This window comes from Phoenix dactylifera, chromosome 18 (genome assembly GCF_009389715.1).
Source record: "Phoenix dactylifera cultivar Barhee BC4 chromosome 18, palm_55x_up_171113_PBpolish2nd_filt_p, whole genome shotgun sequence".
Classification (NCBI taxonomy): Eukaryota; Viridiplantae; Streptophyta; class Magnoliopsida; order Arecales; family Arecaceae; genus Phoenix; species Phoenix dactylifera.
In genome coordinates, this window is record NC_052409.1 from 2,888,335 (window position 1) to 2,907,921 (window position 19,587).

The following is a 19,587-nucleotide window of genomic DNA, read 5'->3' on the forward strand; positions in this document are numbered from 1 at the left end:
AAACGAACATATCCCTTGCCTTTGACTGCTTGGAGAAAATGGGTCGTCCAACGTGCGGGTGCCGACAACCTTCAAAAGATCGCAAGACACGATGACTTAAAAGCACAAAGCAAGTAAATATCTCATTGTCTATATGATTCCATTGATCAGGTTGGATGGTGGAGACTAAAAGGCCTCAAAACTGCCCTATTAGCTTATAATTAACCGCACTTACCCACTAGTGTTCATAAAATGAATATTATAACTAAGTAGCAAGCACCTGTTAAAAGGTGCATTGTGGAACGTTCCAGGAAGGCAAGCTGATACTGAAATTTGAAATATCCCTTCCCTTTTATTTTTTTTATGTTAAGCCAAATAGTTCACACCCATCTAGTAGTACGAATATATTCAAAAGAGTCCGAAGATAAAATATCACAAAATTAAAAAGAAATACTGCTTAGATTTGGCCATAATGTACTATCCTCCGAATGAGCTGCTGTATAAAATGCCATTCTGTTTGCTACTCGATTTATCTCTCGATAGATATGTACAACATGAAAGGTTATGCAGTTCCTGTAGAGCCTTGAAATATCTAATAGTAACTTGGTCCAGCTTGAAGTGGATCCAACCATCGTCGAAAAATTACTTTATAACAATCCAATACTTCACCCAAATAACTTAGCCGAAAATTATTATTTGGATTTTTTGATCCTATATAAGCATCTAAGATTTATCTAACTAGATATGAGACTAAATATATGCCTATACGAGAAAAATATGATTAGGTTTTTCGAGAGGTGATTAGGCTTATTCATTGCCGTGGCTTATAATGTGGCTCAAGCTCATTTTGTTTCCGGATCGCGTAGCTATTGAGCCACTTAAAAAACTAACCACAAAGTTGCCCATAACAAGACCTTGCACAAGCGATTCAATCATACAGCTACACGACAAATGTTGCAACACCAGAGCCTTTGTTTTTAGTAAGTCGTGACTAGCCACGTGTCCGGTTGCCCCTTCCAAGAAACAAAAAGAGCATCGGTGAGCCAAAATCCAACAATCACCGTCCAACTCCCGGGGATTAAATCAACGGTTGAGCGCAGAAAATTCTTCGTCCCTTGTACGTTAACCTCTCATCGTAAGAGACCGGATTTTTTTTAGACGAAAACCAGATTTTATTCATGCCTATCTAGAAAAAAATATATATCAGCATGAGCCAGAGAGTAAAATATATAAAAAATCAATAGAAATATCTGATACAACAACCAAATGATCAATCCATAATATAGTTTCAGTATGATTAGTGATATATACTGCCGTTCAATCAACAACGCTATTAATTTTATGAAAAATATGCATCACCTCATAAACAAGAAAAATATAAACTATTCTTCAATCATGCCTTAATGGATGAGAAGTTTCAGAAGTTAATGGAATGCTTACAGCAAACTTTTTCAAGCAGCACACAATTCTACCACTGTTATGTCCAAAAATTAAATTTCATCTGCTGCCCCTGATGCACCATTTAAACTTATAGCAATAGAATTTGCTCATCTTAAGATTTTTTTTTTTTTTTTTTTGAAGTTTAGCGGGTTCTCGTGGGTCCATTTTTTGAGCTACTCAATCCCTGTTTACTACTTTTCTAGAAAGAAGTTATTTTACAGTATCATCTGCCACTCTTGAAGTGAAATAAACGACCAAAAAATTAGAATATTTTTTCTTCACAACATGATATCCCAGCAAATGTTCGAAACGAATAAATAGTGTCCAATTCAATCATTTCTGGTCTGGAAAGGAATACTTGAAAAGGCCGCCGCACATACATTAACATACCCACCTTTTCCGCTCTTTCGTTGCCAACCGATGGTTGGTAATGATGAATATTCTCACCAGCGACTACAACCTTTGGCTTAAAACTCAAGAGGATCCAATTCTCCCATTAATGGATCCTTTCCAGAGTTAACACTTACTGCTTAATAAAATAATAATAAAAGGGCTATTCATCCACTCACACTCTTTGCCTATAGTTCTAAAAAATAACGATCGCTATCCCATTAATAAAATGTTAACTCACCAAGTAAAGCCTCAGGCAAAAACCAAATATATATTCAAAAGACCAACAGGACGGCAGACTGAATGACAGCTTATGTGGCCTGCCATTTTGGAGGTATTTTATGGGCCTGAAAGGAAGAATTGTCTAGTGCACTTTAAAATTTATTATTTTTTAATTTTCTTAAATATATTCATATTCGTAATGTATGAAATATTTATTTTAGTAAAAAAAAAAAATCTTAGCAACTGCTGTAGCTATGGTTCCGCAAAACATGCGAGAACTTAGCAGGTACCACTAAAAACATACTGATGTAAATTAAAGTAAGTAAATGGAAAATAAAAAAGCGAGAGTGAAATTATAAACTGCCATTCCGAAAAAGGGAGACATTTTTCCTCTATCACGGGTAAGTCTCAAACTACTTATATTCTTCTTTAAATATTATTTGGCATTCATGTAATACATATACCGAATCTAACTCATACCACATTTTTTTAAAATTTTCATTTGTTGTTTTCGTTTTTAACTTACGGACAGAACATACAACATGAAGCCCGAATTCAACAGTAAGAGAGGATCGTTTTTTGTAAAAGAAGCATATTTTAGTTTTTTTTTTTTTTCCCACAAGAGAAGAAAAGGGAATACAGAGAGGGAGCTACTTCAGGGTAATAACTCGCCGTCCTCCCCGAACTTGGCCCCGCCCTCCGCGGCAGCGGTGGGGGTGGCGGCAGCGGTGGAGGCGGAGGTGGCACCGCACGTCGGGCACCGGGAAGGGGCGGGGACGACGAGAATCTGGCGGCACGAGGGGCAAGACGAGTGGGACACGAGCCACGTGTCCACGCACGCGACGTGGAACCCGTGGCCGCAGTGCGGGAGGATCCGGATCTCGTCGCCGGCGGCGAACTCGGCGAGACAAATCGGGCACTCCGCCAGCTGCCCGCAGCCGGCGGCGGAAGCAGTGGAACCGTCGAAGGAGAGCGTCGGGAGAGAGCGGAGGGCCTTCTTCTTGAGCCCCTTGGTTGGCCGCGCCGCCGGCGGCTGGGCGGAGGCGGAGGAGCGGCGGAGCCAGGCGCAGCGCGCGACGAGGGCGAGGCCCACGACGCAGATCAGGGCGCAAAGCAGCGCCGCCAGGATCACCACCACGTCGGAGTCAACGGCCAGGGAAACCGGCGGCTCCGCCGCTGGTAAGTGGTCGGAGGACTGGAGAAACCTCGTTGGAGAAGGCATTGGTTCGGAGAATAGAAATAGACGATGTTGCGAGCTTGGGATGGGGCTACTTTATATAGGGAGAGTCTAAAAGGTTCGTCCTAATTATTATAAAAGGAGTTGGGAGTGCCAAGTGTATGAGAAACCCCCATAATATATAAATATATCATTATTTAAAATATATATACACACCTAATCTACCTGTATAGGTATCTACGTGGATGCTCATATATATATATATATATATATAGTGTGTAGCTTATAAATGCAACTCCCCCCCCCCCCCCTTCTCTTTTTTTTCACCTTTTCCTTTAGAAAAAGGTTCCAAGTCAAAATACTTGAAAATGCACCATAGAAAACTTGAAACTATAACATTTGGATGCTATGCAAGCATGTGTAGCCATTGATGCAAGCGCCAATTCAAGATACAAATCTTATATAATGTTCATTCTCCAATGAAGATTAAAGTCTTGTTTAAGATTGCTGTTGGTAGTAGAGTTTTTGGAATTTTTGGTAGAGCTTTCCGAAAATAAAACTTTTGAAGGCTTTTAGAAATAGAGTTTTCATAAAGAGCTATTTGCTATTTGGTAATTATATTTCTAAAGTACCATAAAACTTTAATATGTATTTGGTAACCAAAATAGGAAATATTTTTAGAATGATAAAATAACAATAAAAGACACTGAATAATGGAGTATAATATAGTGTAATATAATATTGACTACTATAGCATAATAATATAACATGATAATATATAATATGATATGATGATGTATTATTAATAGTGCAATATTATTATAATATAATATAATATTAATATAATTATAAGTTAATATATCAAATAAAAATAATATAATAATATTGTAATATAATATAGAAATATAATATAATATAATGTATTGTAATCTAATCTAATAATTGATAATAATATAATATACTATATTATATTATTATTAATATAATAATATTATAATAGATGATATTATATGTTTATATTATAATAACATATGTTATTATTATATTATAATCATATAATATAATAATATAATGTAATATAATAATAATAAGATATTATATGATCATTATATAACTATTATTATTATAATACTATAATATTATAATTGTCATAGTATATTATATTAGGCTTATAGTATTATAAGAATATATTATATTATAAGTATCTATTACTACCATAATATAATATATTATAATAGTATAACATAATAGTATAATATAATATAATATTATTATATTATATTTATAGTATAATAATTTATATGATATGATATAATATAAGATGTAGTATGAAATTTTTTGTGGATATTTTCGTCATCAGAAAAATTTCATTAAAACTAAAATAACTTTTTTATATTGGACAGAAAGCACTTTTGGGGAGAAGCTCCATTCTAAATAGATCTTTTTCAGTTCTTCAGCAAAGCCAAAATATCTTTTGGAAGGCTTGAAATTACTTTTTTGCCCAACAAAAGTATTACCAAATGGTGCCTAAGTAGTTATTGGGCATGGAGGCCTCAGATCAATGGCCTACCTTCACAAGGTCAACGTAACATGATTAGGGAAAGAGTAGGAAGAGGCTTGCAGTGGGTTTGTAATCAAACCCTGGTGATTCCCTCCAAGATGGCTTTTTGACTATAGGTGGTAAAGATAACTCTCTGTTTTCTAGTTCATTGCATTCCATGAACATAACTGGTGAAATGTCCCATCTCAAAAAGGTTTGCTTCAAATGGAATTCGTCCTCACTGACACGTCGAGGAATTTTCTTGGAGGGCTAGCTTTTGGGGGGCTCGCACTAATGACTTGTTTCAGTCCACCTCCATTTTGGCAGATATTTGCATGCGGCCAACTTAAGTTGGTCCCGCTAGGGACCGGCATTAGCTCAGGATTGGGCACCTTGAATTGTTCTGATTTAATTGTGTTAATTATTTCATCGATGAACCAGGTCGATTTGTTGCCTTGGCATCTTTAACAAGTTAAGTGATATTATAATCAATTTGTGCCATGTGGATGAAGTCATCTGATCATGATGAAGGTCATCTTCCTCCACCTTTCATACTAGAAATATCTTCTGTCACCATACAAAAAGGTAATATGTTGAGTGGGAAGTCCTTAATGACCTTAGCTACTAATTGACATGATAATTCTCCAGTACACCCTAGTGTGCAATTTGACGAATTACATTATCTTATATAACATATTAGCATCATGTGGTTCGAATCATAAATGTTCAGGGTGCGAAGGTATCTCTATTGAAGGTGCAGAAGTTGCAAAAGTGGTTTGTTGTAACCACTTTGCAAAGTTCTTTCGACTCAATTGGACAAGGTTAAGACGCATGGGCAGGCAGGTGGCTCGCTGATTTTATTATAGTTGGTTTCGAAGGAGGCGCATGAGCCTTATATATTCTAGCAGTAACAAGCAAAGATTAGAAATAAGAAGTCACCAACGACACGCTTTGCACCTAGGGCCTCAATCCACAATCCCAATGCGTAAAGAAAGCTTGCTTAATATAGCTCTAGATTTGGTGTTGTTCGTGCCAAAATCCAATCCGACCAAATTGAATGCACGGGTGAATGGTGATTGGCTAGTCCTGCTCAGAGTGCTTGGACTGGTTTGCTCGGACGAACAAATCTGGTCGGAATTGTGGGTCGGACTTGAAAATAGAAGAGAAAAATACCAAAGATCGCCATATCTTGTCCAAAATCATGCAACAATTTTAGAAAATAGTGAAGATTTGAGAAAGAGTTTGCATACTTGAGGACCCTAGGTATTATTCATATAGGGCGAGGGTTAGTGTTCGTTACCAACAAAGATGGATGCCCGCATGTTACGCACAATTCGCTAGGCTCAACAGCATGGGACGTGCATTCATGGGCCAAGCTATAGCAGCTGGCTGTGCATCGATTCGCCGGTTAGATTACATCAGCAAAGGTCGGATCCAAGGCAACAATTCTTCATAACAATCCTTTGCGTTGATATCATGTAATTTAAAGATCAAGATATGGAACGAGCACAACAATAGCAAAGGGACATAGGAATAATTTATGTATCTGCAAAAACTATGCCCCTCATGTAAAGTAGCCAGAGATAAACACATGAGTATATGTTCTCCGCTAAGGAATGGTGGTGGCAACCTGAGCGTGGCCTATTTGTACATAGATTTCCTTACATTACCAGGGAGTCCTAGTTCATCGGGGAGTTATGAACCGAATTCAAGCGAAAGGAGCATAGCTTATGACCTACTTGAACGAGCGAAGCCCATGTTGACGCTCATTCTGGCAAAGTAATCTTTCCCACTTATTTGAGGAAAAGCTACGTCTGTTCTTCTGTCTGTTTTTGATCTGAATTTAACCATAGTGATGATAACCTTTCAACCCACCGTGAGTTGGGTGGGGATGTGCACGGCTTGTTTTGGACGCTCTGTCATGTCAGCATGATATCTCCTACAAGGGGGATGCTGGCTGAAGCAAAGATGTGAAGAAAAGGAGAAGTTTGGAAAACAGAGTTCATTTTCCCTCTTAAGTGCCACAATCATATGGCGAAACGCACTTGAATTTAACCATGGCTGATCAACTAGACAGAATTTGAAAGAGTTTGAACACAAGATGATCTCAAGAAAATTAGAAATCACCTTTTCTAAGCAGATTTTGACATCCTCAAAATCTCATACTCTCCCTATAGTAAAAACAAATTTCTCACAGCAATATGGCATTACAGTAAGAAGAAAAGGCTCATTCTATTGCCTCCTCCTCCATCTCACCCTATTCCAACCTTGTAGGAGATACCATGCCAGAACCAAAACAAAGTAGGTTCCCAGATTACCGATCTCCTAGAACAATGATTTTTAGACTTAAGCCACCAAAAAGCATATAAGATTCTTTCGATACATCTAAATGGAGTGACAAAGGTGAGTGGAGAGTTGACTAAAGTCCACATCTCCCCTTACCCTCGAGCACATTCTAAGAGATAGAAGGCACTACCTTGAGCGATCGCATGCGAGAAAGTGGACTCAAAAGTACTGAAAAGGCAGCCACTCGGGCCTACTTCCAGAAACAGACCCCAAGTGGGAAGTGAGAGTGGCGGTGACCTTTCATCTTCCGTAAAGCCCCCCTCGTTACGATATGGTGGAGGTCCCCTTCGGTTCTCTAGGTTCTGGGATTGCTCTTGGTTTCGATAACGTGTTCTCCCATCTCTCATCTCTTCTTCTTCTTCTTTTTTCTCTTCCTCTGGGCATTTCATACCTTGCAAGTACTGATATACCCAATAACATCATAAAACAACAAATCTCAGAGTGTTTTAGGCAACTCTACCTTTTCAGCCCATGAAATATCTCCGAAGTGGCAAGTCACATAAGAAGCCATCCAGTTTGCTGTGCCATTGATCTTTCTAAACACACGTTTAGCTTGAAAGACCACTTCATCACTCACCATCGCCCAAATATTCCGAAGCAGGAGATGTCTCCATCTCTCGTCCACCTCACATCGGGAGACTAAAAGCTCCCTTGCATACACATCTTTCTTTTCTTTGCTCTCAGTAGGGAGGACAAGATTATTTTTGATCCACAGGAGACAGATAATTAGATATTAACAGCAAAAAGATCTGCATATGAGTAAAGTTGGATTAGGCAACACTAACGAGAGCTATGTTTTTAAACAAAACATTGTGTTCATGAGTTCATCATAGCGTTCAACAAAAGATGAAATGGGGGAGATGAGAACATCTTGAAGGAAAGCTTCACAATTCTGAATAGTGAGAAATACTTTTTAAAATTTGATCAAAAATAAATCAACACGTGTAATTGATCTTTTAAAATTTCCCTAAAGAGAGAGCCCGAATCTAAAGCTGTTTGGCGTTCCAACCAGATACTGAAACTTGTAGAGAAGAAAATAAATTTATGCATGGAATCAAATATACAATATTTGCCAAACAGCTTCAAGTCCATTTTAGCAAAAGAAAAAAAAGGTTCTAAATCCAGTTCCAATTTGAATAGCTCGATCGTCGCAATACCGAACTAGACACATTTTTTCGAACCCGGAACAAATGGTGCTTTTTCTTGTTGCACGGCTTGAGGAGTCGATCCCGGAACTACTAGTCCTAGAACCAAATCGCATAAATACAAGAACACAAATTGTTATCATTCACATATATAGGAATGATTAGGAGGAAGACAAAAGTGTTATCTATGGATATATGTGAACCCAGAAATCAAATTAGGCTTGCGGGTTATTAGTTACTATTGGGACCGCCGAAGATGATGTGGACAAAACATAAAAATACAACGGTTAGACGGCCAAACCACAAACACATGGAAAGGCCCACAATCTGAAAGCTATAAATATTGGATGTTAAATGATATGGAGAGTAATGGGAAAAAATAATAATAATAATAAGAATTACACAGCCATTGGTCTCGCAGTCAACTGACAAAATAACATCTTGGAGAGGATTATTCGATAAGAGATTACAATAGGAAGGCCTACGTTCAACAAAATAATTACGTTTCCTCTCTTGTTAAACATTGAAATTTAGAAGGATTACATATCAAACCTTACATTCCATTTACCACTGATATCAGCATTCAGTGTCCAATTATTTTCCCTGACCTGGAAATATGGCATCTGCAATGAAAACCACTGTCAGTGAAGCAACTTTGACAACCCCACTCCTTCTGTTTTTGTTTAATCATATAGCAGCAAATCCCATTCAGATTGGTAAGGCAAAGAAAATCTCCCAACAAGGAGGGCATAACAAAACCATGCTGCCACCAATGCTGTCTTAACAGTCCATTTAGCAGTCCATTTTGTGAATCATATTTCTAATAAACATCAATCTATGGGGTCAAGCTTTCAGAACCAGCAAAATAATATAAACTAAGGTTTAAAGTAACAGCTATTATAAATAACAATTTTGGAGAAATTTTGATATGTGATTTTTAATGATAACAACTTTTATTCAACATTTCAACCGTTCAACTAAATTTAATAATGTTTTTCACTCAAATCTTGGTAAAAGCTGGAGAAAATTCGGCAATGGCACTATTATCGACTGTTGCTTCCCAGAATAAAAGCAAATAACAGCCATTGTAAGAGTCATTCATTTAATCCAAAATAACTGCAGTCCATGCAGAAGCAGGCAAATAGGGTCAGAAAATTATTTTATCACTTAATACATCCAAGAGGGCCATAACCTACTGTAATTGCATGATGACCATAATAGTGGACCTACTACATCATTGCAACGCTTCCAAATGCATCAGCAGACACAAACCATCATCCATGTCTCTTTCTTCATCTTTCAAAACTTTAGTGTATTTGATGATTTGATGGGTTTTGGCCCCAATCCAGCCTCTTTTGGCATTGGTTTTGCATGACACTGATTCTACACTTTCAGGGTTGTCCTCTGTCATTCCTCATATAACTGCATAGAATCATTATTTATTCCTGAGGCCATCCTATGGTGTCATCACGCATGATATGTTTGTAAAACCAAAAGCAAAGCTTCTTTTCCTGTGACTCCCCAGCGTACTCCAGTTCGACACCGGGGGCTGCTCCCATCATGACATCTCATTCAACTGCCTCCCCTCCACGAACGTTCATTGCACCAATGCAAGCAACTAGGTGTCATAGTTTGCCATGACCTGTAACCTTCTCATTTAACTGGCTCGACTCACTCTAATGGCTCACATGAAATCCATCGCTCTAGTATCATCGGACATGGCCTTTGCAAGTTTCGGCTGATGTTGGCTCTACCTTTGCCCTGTAATCATCTAGTTTCAAGTGGAACTAAATTATCTCCAATCTAACGAACTCGACTGAGACATCTCTTATTCTTATATTGCCAACTTGTATGTAGCTCAATGTAAAGGACCAACGCCTCAGACATTTCGGTGTTATTGATTGGGGAATGCAAGAAACCAACTCTTGTACTTTGCCAGTACACCTAGCAAGACAAAAAAATCAATCTAAAATTCCAATTATTTATTATCCGATTACTAATGCAAGCTTCAGGCATCGCTTTACAAGATAGCCACCTGAGGGATGAAGAGATGTACCACTAAGAATTATGATACCTGCAGAAAGATGGGAAAAAAGAAGGCACCACCTACACAGCTCATATCAATAAGACTAGAGTGCCAGTGAAGACTAGGGATGGAGATAGAAGGGAAAGCAAGGTAGGCTGGTGTTCAGGGTCAAACTGATGAGGTTGGGATATTGCACTAATTATTTTCTTTTTTGTTCTGACCCGAGCGGGTTAGTGGACTGGCCAAGTCAGCTGGTTTGAATGCTTAAACCACTTGAGTCAGCAGTCTAAATGGGTTTCAGCATGTTCTGGGTTTTGGGTTGACCTGTCTCGAAATTGCTTGCAAGTGATGGGTTGTTGGGTGTTGGCAAATTGGTACTTATTGATTCACTACATCTTATTTGATATATTATGTTTCACTTGTTAGATTGTAACCCCTTTTCTTAAGGTTTCTCCTTGTATTTATTTATTGTAATTTATTGTTTTGGGGCTGCTTTGACCTCCAGGCACCTATCCACACACACTAGGCAACCCCTGGCTGCCCCCTAGCCACTTTTAGTCTTGCGATAAAACCTAGGCATGATCCACCCTATCAGGCAAAGAGTTAGCAGTTCCAGGATTGACAAAAACCTTATCAATTCCTAATACAACTTCCCCTCAAGTTTGAGCCACTTAAAGAAAATTTGATTCACAAAGAACCTTGAGTAGTTTAAGGTTAAAGATATTCCTTCACACTTCTCCTAAATTATTCCAGCCTCAGTTTATCATTGTCTTCCTCAATTGGTATGCCAAATGGGTCTCTTCCATCTACCCTTAGTGGGATTGATTAACTATACCATGCAACCTTTTAGCATCTCTTCAATCAAAGGTACACTTTATGGTGCCATAAACTCTTATAACAGTAGCTCAGCTGCAGTGAGAAGGGTTTTGATTACTGAATACCAAGATCGACCTCCAGAAGACAAAGTTGTGGTAGCATAACACACTCATGAAACAAGTCCTTGGTGCTTGATTATGACATGTAAAAATTTTCATTATCGATCAGCATTTGGTTAATATCTCAACTTTCCTTCCTAGATCTACAACAATGATCATCCAAAAATCTCATTGTTGAGTATGGGCTTCATTCTAATTATCTTGTCCATGTCACCAACCATGACTGCCACTTGTAATCGTATATGAGGAAAAGCAAGGTCTAAAGCAAACGACAGTAAAGATGAACATCACAAGATGATGCAAAATGTAAAAACCTAACATGCTGCTGTAGATTTAATAAATACAAAAGTAACCATCTCTCTTCAATTTACGCCCCATGAGAACAAAAAACAAAGGAAACATAACCAGGATCCATGGAACATTTTGCATGGTTCATTAATTCTTGGAATCTCTTATTTACTCAACATTTAGGAGGCTTAAAATCAACATTTCCAAGTGACCCAACATTAAGCAGGAAGATTATGTAAAATCTAAAATATATATATCATGTTTGGATTTTCTATGAAATTAGAGCCCCATCTATTGCTCGAAAGGCAAATCAGCTTTGAATATCAACCATCTGATTAGAATTTTCTCGTGGCATTTTGGTCTTAAAAAGAGAAGGAATAAAGATAATAAAGATAAAGAAAGGGGAAATAAAATATAGTTTGGCCCCACAAAGATAGCCTCTATGAATAAAGAATATGAGATTCACGTTAAAAGCTCAAAAAGAGGGGAGCAGGGATTACAGAAAATGAATTTGATGGACATAGTGTAAAAAGATTGGAAAAGACTTACCAATTACAAGACATTATTACAAACAGAGAATCAACAGCAAAGTAGGACACATGAAGCCAATGAATGGGATCAAGCTCATCCTCTTTTTTTTTTTAAACTTTGCCACCTTAAATAGATAGATCAAAGATGCTCTGATAACAGATTTTGTAATCCATTTGAATATTTCTTAACCCAGACATTGTTTACATTTTTGGACAAATTGCAAAAATCAAAATGCAAAAAAAAGCTACTAAATGAACCTTGGGATATGCTAGCAGAAAGCAACCAGGAATTTCTTGACTGCAACAATAAAATATACGGTATTGAGATAAATATTTTTCAATATTAAATTCAACGATATATTAAAAATGTCCCAAAACTATGTTTCCACAAAAAAATAAATAAACTAAACATATAACATTCCCATTAATGCATGCTTATAGATGGAAAAATAAATACCTTGTCAAATACTTCATATCCCAATTTAATTCTCACATCTTGGTCCTTCTTAAAATTGAATATGCTCCAAGCAAATTCAACTGCTCCTCTTTGCTTCATCTGCATGAAGTTAAAATGAATTGTTAAAAGCAATGTCAAGCATCCTTCGGCGCATCATTGCAATCAACAAGAACAGTCAAACAATATTCAAACCTTCGAAACAGAATGAAGAAGCAAATGGTGTGAAAATACTGTTAATTATATCATTTCTTTGGTAGTTGCATATAAAAATTGATTGAATATAGAAAGAAGAAACAAGAAATAGAGAAGACATTAACTTAAATTATTTAAATGCCAGATACTTTGCACCATGCAGTGCTTGTGATCAATGTGTAGAAGTAAAAACATTCACAAAACATCAAAAAGAAGAAGCTTCACAGAAGCTAAATTATAGTTTTATATCTATGAAGAAGGTTTTAAAACACATCCATTATAAGCAGGTGGTCAAGGTACCACATAGTGCCTAAATGGCAATGATTTAAGCAACTAGAGGAGCATTATAGTCCATACTGAACATACCATGTTGTATCGACAAGGTACCAATACCGGTACACCCCTCAATACCAACCCATGCCAACACATGGATTGTTTGCAGCATCAGCACTAAAGGTGTACCATGTGTTGATATGGTGCAATAATGTATCAGTCCATACTATACTGGTATGATAATAGTATGAGCACCAATCTTGGTACAATAAGAAGGAATCAATCGATTTTCTGGATAATCCAATATTTATATGTATTTCTACGAATGAGACATCCTGCAAATTTTATGCAACCACTTAGACATGTCCCAATGCAATTTATCCTTTAAAAAATGAAAAGAAAAATAATCATAATAATTAACAAAGAACAGAAAAATTCAGAAATAACTCAATAAAAAATCAGAAAAAAATATAAGACCAAATGTAAAGGAGCTGGATGGCTGGAAATATAGGGCTTGGGCTTATGTGGCCCACTTGGACACCCACTATGAGACTTGTCTCCATGCAAAAGTCACCCAGTCCCTATGCAGTGCAGTTACGAGGCACATATGCATATGTTGCCACATAGACTGCTTCTACGAGTAATGTTGTATGCAATGTAAATGCAATTCACCCTTGAAGATTGACTTGTATTGATAGTTCAGTTGTTAGAGTCGTGCACATGTTTGCAAACTAATTATGGTGGCAAAAACTTCACAATACTAGAAGGAGCATGTTGCATAGGCAGATGAAGTACTTAAAGGAGAGGCAAAAAGGACAAAATGGCATTAAGTGGCAACAAGAAAATAAATTGAGGTGCTGGATGACTGATGATGAGAATTATGAGGCTGTTTTCTAGAGTAATCAGCCCTGACATATATCCCAGAGAAGTTGAGATGGATATAAAGTTGGCCACAAACAGGATTAGGGAGCTAACGCACAAACATGCATGAATACAACCTCACCATTAATAAGGACGTGATTACAACTCTTTCTTTACCTCTGCATGTAACCATGTGCTAGTTTCATAAAGCAACAATGCAACTCTTAAAGTACTAGTGCTCCACCTCTAAGTGAGGGTTAGGAAAGGAATCCTAAAACTTAAGCATCAGAAGATTTTAAATACAAGAGCTTAAAATTAAGTCCCAATAATAACAACTTAAAAACAAAATCCAAATAATAACAAGGATGAATTGAATGCAACTTGATATTTAATATATAGACAATAAAAAGAAAAATAATAAAAAAGGAAACAGTGTGCATGCAAAAACTGTAATTTACTCACAGATGTTATCAAAATATACCAATATGCTGCATAAATAATGTTCACCTTTTTAAGATCCTTGTCAACATCATACATCCCTTTGACATTGATGCCTACAAGACCATCATATGAGATTGGAAATGCCTTTTTCCCTCGAATGGTGTAACCGACCTTACTGCGTTTGTTCAACTGAACCCCCACACCCACGCTGGCTGATAACTATATAATATGAACAGTGAACATTTTACCTCCAAGTGCCAAGGAATGTGACCATCCAGTGGTTGTTACTATGAGATCACAGGGTAAACAGATCATGAAACTTACCTCAGGATAGGAGTTCCGGACGATCAAGGCAAGATAGCTAGGAGCTCCAGTACTGGTATCAATTTCTCCATGAGCCTGCCATAATATATTTGTTTGATTTCACTAAGAAGGCGCACGTTTGTATTGGTGAAAATTTATTTGTCAAACAAAAAATAACCACATTGTAACATGGAGAGCAAGCTTAGCTGGGAAAAGCATTCATCTGATTGGGTATAGTCCATGGTAATATGTAAAACAAAACTATAGTCACCTGTAGGTGGAATACAACAAAGAACATACATGCAAAGAGTGGCACAGAACAACTATACATTTGAAATGAATCTAGGTATCTCTGACACATCATCAGAAGAAAAGTGGGAAAAAAAAAGTTACGAAAATTTGAAAGACATATGAAAACAATCAGAAGCATCATATCAGATAATCTTGTTAGCTTAGGAGTTTAATCATAATCCAGAGTATCTTTGGCAATCACAGGTTAATGCTATCTGATAATAATCAACACAATCAGGAGAGAGGGAAAAATCCACAATCTTTTTAATGTTTTAAGATTCCAGGGCTCAGGCACTAGTGGACTGATCTGGAGACAAACATATAATTTGGGGGAACCCAATGTTTTTTTCACTTGAGATCCCGACCTATTAGACTGTTCCTTTCAAGTAAAAATTCATTTTAAAAATAGTAAAATATTGTGCAAAAATATCGTGAATTGCTCAACAGTAATCCTGTAACATCCCACATATCAAATGAGACAAGACCAAGGAACTAAAATAATTCTAGGAAATTATAATGCAAGCAAGCCACTAAAATTTCATTCATTCCCCGCAGAATAAAATTCACAAAGCTTTCCTAGATTTGAGTAGATGTTTGCATTCCCAATCAGTATAAACTCTAGAATTTAAGAATTAGCCATCCCGGAGAGAGGTGATTCCTCCAAGAAAACACGGATTTTGATGCTCCAGAAAGGGAGGAGCGAATCCAAACGAACCAGGAGGCACAGAAAGAATCAAAGAACAAAGAGAAGGACGAGAGGAGGGAGTGTACCTGCAAGTGGACTCCGGAATCGATGGGAAACTTCTCCTTGGCGTGGATTCTTAGGGCCTTGGAATCGCCACCCAATCTCAGGGACGTCTCCATCGCGCTTCTCGAAGAGAAGAGAAGAGAAGAGAAGCGAGAAACCCTAGCGGAGCCTACGAGAAAACCCAAGAAGATTCCGGAGGCCGTCCGTCGCCTCCCGCCCTTCCGGATTATAAGGCCCTCTGCCTCCTTCGCGTGGCTTCTCGCAGGCTCCAATTCCTAGCGCAGCTTGTCGTGGACTAGCGTTCGGCACGCGTGATGCACGTGAGGGGACTATAAAAATATAGAATATAAATTAATTCATCTTTTATTTTCTTTGTTAAATGAAAGTAGATTTTATTATTGTAAACTATTTCTTTTTTTTAAAAAAAAATTGGAGCCTTCGTTGCATGCAGATATAAAGTTCATTAAATCTACATTAATAGCACCACCAGTTAATTCGTAGGAAAATTATCAATTAAGTGTAGTATGACACTAATTTTTTAAAATCATCTTCCATTAGCAAAAAGATATTGTAGACATGGTTAAGTTTTACACCTATTATCTAGTTCTCTACTTTAGAGCAAGAATCAGAATAAGTGTATTAGTTAAAAATTGAAAGTAGCTGCAAAGATTAAAATGGGTGGAGGAAATTAGCCTTTGAGAGACATTGGCCTCTGTGACAAACAATAAGATAAGATTTTTATATAAAAAAAAAGATAATATTGAACGCATAAGACTTGTATTGTGATAGAGAGAGAGAGAGAGAGAGAGAGAGAGAGAGAGAGAGAGATTTCAGCTCTTATTATCTTATTTGATGCAAATTGGTATGTCCCAGGATATTGATCTCTATAAATTCAATATTTAGTTTCTTACATTTTAAATTATAGATATTTTCATTGCTGAACAATAATTTTGCAATATTCCTTACCATAGGAGATGATCAAAATGGAAATGGGCCAAGAAAGTAGGGAGGATAGAAGGCCAGGGCTGAAAACATCTCAGTAGAAATCCAATAGGGGCAACCCACTCAAAGGGTAATAATGTTTTGGAATTTATTCAGCCCTAACCTGTCTGCATTGATCCAATTTTCTTCAGTCTGCTGGCTGAGTCAAAGATTGGAGGGGGAGATCAATATCTCTAGGAAGGGCTGTGAACATACTAATTTGTAATTCCCCTCAATGTATGTAAATTTTTCAGAAAAGAAAGCAGAACAGCAAAATCATGGACAGCTCCTTTATGATCAGCCATCACTACCATAATCTCTTCTTCAACAGATCAAGGATACCATTGTTCCTCCAAGTCTGCTTATAAAAAAGAAAAAAAACAGTGTTCCTGCAAGTCATTGAACCCCTATCAACCCCTTCCCTCAGTTATACTCCTTTATCTGCCCATCACTGTTTGGATTGTGCAAGTAGATTGCTGCCCAATCCTACCCTTCTGAGCTTGTTTTGGATGGCAAAATCCTAGGATATTTCTACTGATTATAATCAAACAGATTAAATTACTGAAGAATGTCTCCACTTCAAAATTGTCTGTAAAACATATTATATAATACCAGTCAGCATATCAAATAAATATACATTTCTCACACATGCATTTCAAACACCAAAACTTTTCTAACAAGTCACACAAAACTTAGAAAGTATAAACTCGCTGTATTACATGCATCATTATGGATCTGTAAGCTTTACAAACGAGAACTTGTCTTCCTCGCCATTCTGTTCTACCACATGCTGATGATGTTCAGTTGATCCAGTTAGCAGGTCAGTCTTATTTATGGTTGGTGCTTTCACTACAGCATCTAATGCATCTGGGTCTGAGTGTTGATTCCTGCCTGGAGTTAGTGATATGCTCCTAATAGTTTTCAGGGCTGGGTTTGGGCTCGCTCTTGGACTCGTAATTGGGGACTTCAAGGGGGAATTTGATGAATCCTTTGGTGGGTTCTTCTTCTTCACTGCCTGGTGGTGCCATTTCTTGAGGGCTTGCATGTCTGCTCGTCGAAAATGGACCTCTTCATGTGTGAACCCATCTGGAACAGAAAAATGGGTTCCATATCAGAATTTGAAGCCCAATTGTTGTTCATAAATCATTCCATGAATTCAAGTAGGAGAATGTACATCATACATGCATGCATACATACACACATACACCCCCCACATAAGCCAGATCCCTAAAACTGAAATGTGATACAAAGAAAAATAAATCAAGAAAAGATTACCTGAGATACAAGTGCATAAAGAGGAAGAGTAATATAGCTGCATACAAATTGGACACCCACTCTGCAAAGAACCCAAAAAAGGTAGAAATTGCATAGGTTGTGGTTGTGAAAGTGTTGGTGGCCACACAAGATGCCATGAAATATGAGAACCATTCCTACTCTTCAATTTTTTTTCATGCTGAGATAAGAACTCAGGTTGATGCAATTATGAAATAATTAGATCTGACAGTCTAAGAATGCCATGATGAGATGTCATTTGAATAGCAGAACATGATAAAAAAGAATTATTCTCCACTTCTCTGGTGTGGTGAAACATGATAGACATGCTTTGCTACATGAGTTGATAAGAACTGCAAAGATATCGCTTGTACTTGATCCCCACAATAACTTTGAAGTCATCCTCCAGTGACCTTTTTATATACTTTTGAAAATCAAGCTTACTGCCAGGAGATAAATGAACCTACAAAAAAGATATAATCAACAAAGTTGACAACAATTTCTATTGGCATTTACATTTCTCAATTGAGAAAACTAACAGTGATCAAACCTGCAAGAGGAGGATATTACAAGATGCCACATCCACATTGTCAAGAAAAAGATGCATGCCTAAAAAATGCAAGAGATGGGCTATTGAATCTGAATCTTTCATAAATTATAGAGTGGAAACAGGAATCCCTATCTAACTTTGTACAAAGATGCAATATATTGTGTTTCTTTATTATTGAGCGGCATTATGTACTGTTTTTCACTTTTCACCCTGGTTCCACTAAAAGCTATTCAAGTTAATTTATAAGCACAATATTGTGTTAATTTACTCAATGGGGGACACCAAGATGAGACCTCACTTAAAAACCTATGCTTTGGATATAAATCTATTATTGCATCCCACAAAAGCCTTCTGTGGTGACCACCCTCTGCTAATTCTGTTCCCACTTGCTCCTCATCAAGGTGGCATGGCAACATGGTATCCATAGCTTTTTCTGGTATGCGAATCTTAGAAATGTACTTTTGTCCAAATGCCAGCAGTAAGGAGATGAAACCAAGAATCATCAACTCCGCACGAATCACCTAACAGTCGAGACACATAAATTAGCAATATCTATAAAGAAACTATAAACAGTGCATTATACTATTCATGGATGAACTTCAAAAAGAAGCCACAAAGAAATCAAAGGGTAGAGGCTTTAGTAACCAAGGATGATGATCACAACTCAGAAGTATAATAGTATGAGGTACAGAAAAAGAAAATTTAAGTTTATGTGGTTAATTCTAAGCTCGTAATTAGAAAAACTATGTGCTCTCAGCTCATACCAGCTTTAACCTTCACAAGAGCTTCAAACAGAGCTTTCTTGCGTCTCCCCCTAAACCACTGCAGTTCAAATCCATTCAACGATGAGGCAATGTTACAACTTTGCCAACTGCAAAAATACAGAATAGATAAGTTGCGGGCAAACTAAATAGCAAACTTTCCCCATGTAGACCCCAAAAATCCAGCTTGCTCTTCAATGCATGTAATTCATGAATAAAAAAAATCAAGATGAAGAATAATTTCCACTAAGAGAACAGACTGATGGAACAGAGGAAACTCAAGTTGGTAGAACCAATAATAAAGGGGAGTAACCAAAATTTAAAAAGGTGCAACTCACTATTAACCCAAAACAAATATACACGAAGAACCATTAATATGACCACAAGCCAACCTAAGAAATCCTTCAAAAGAAAAACAGTCGGCAAAAAGTGTTACGAT

The 19,587-nt window shown here is 37.2% G+C and overlaps 2 protein-coding genes across 5 annotated transcripts; both read right to left on the reverse strand.

Annotated features, from left to right (window-relative positions):
* Positions 1–2,634: 2,634 nt before the first annotated feature.
* Positions 2,635–3,307, reverse strand: LOC103723457 (RING-H2 finger protein ATL80-like). The gene has a single exon (XM_008814370.3). The coding sequence runs from the start codon at positions 3,251–3,253 to the stop codon at positions 2,687–2,689; it is 567 nt and encodes a 188-aa protein (XP_008812592.1). The 5' UTR covers positions 3,254–3,307; the 3' UTR covers positions 2,635–2,686.
* Positions 3,308–8,594: 5,287 nt separating this feature from the next.
* On the reverse strand, positions 8,595–15,884 carry LOC103723465 (outer envelope pore protein 21B, chloroplastic). 4 transcript variants are annotated; one of them, XM_039115390.1, is made up of 5 exons: positions 15,608–15,884; positions 14,567–14,641; positions 14,309–14,461; positions 12,476–12,574; positions 8,595–8,862 (listed from the first exon to the last, which is right to left on the reverse strand). In XM_039115390.1, exons 1-5 carry the CDS (start codon positions 15,698–15,700, stop codon positions 8,779–8,781), a joined length of 504 nt encoding a protein of 167 aa, XP_038971318.1. In that variant the 5' UTR covers positions 15,701–15,884; the 3' UTR covers positions 8,595–8,778. The 4 variants fall into 4 exon arrangements, with proteins under 4 accessions (XP_038971318.1, XP_038971320.1, XP_038971317.1 ...); XM_039115389.1 differs by lacking the exon at positions 8,595–8,862 and adding an exon at positions 9,322–12,316; XM_039115392.1 differs by lacking the exon at positions 14,309–14,461.
* Between the last annotated feature and the right edge of the window lie 3,703 nt (positions 15,885–19,587).

Bases quoted from the DNA above. Each gene is read 5' to 3' on its own strand.
- LOC103723457 (XM_008814370.3), bottom strand. From the start codon at position 3,253: ATGCCTTCTCCAACGAGGTTTCTCCAGTCCTCCGACCACTTACCAGCG.
- LOC103723465 (XM_039115389.1), bottom strand. From the start codon at position 15,700: ATGGAGACGTCCCTGAGATTGGGTGGCGATTCCAAGGCCCTAAGAATC. The intron at 14,642-15,607 runs GTACACTCCCTC...ATATTATGGCAG, and splicing joins ATTCCGGAGTCCACTTGCAG to GCTCATGGAGAAATTGATAC. The intron at 14,462-14,566 runs GTAAGTTTCATG...CATATTATATAG, and splicing joins TCCGGAACTCCTATCCTGAG to TTATCAGCCAGCGTGGGTGT.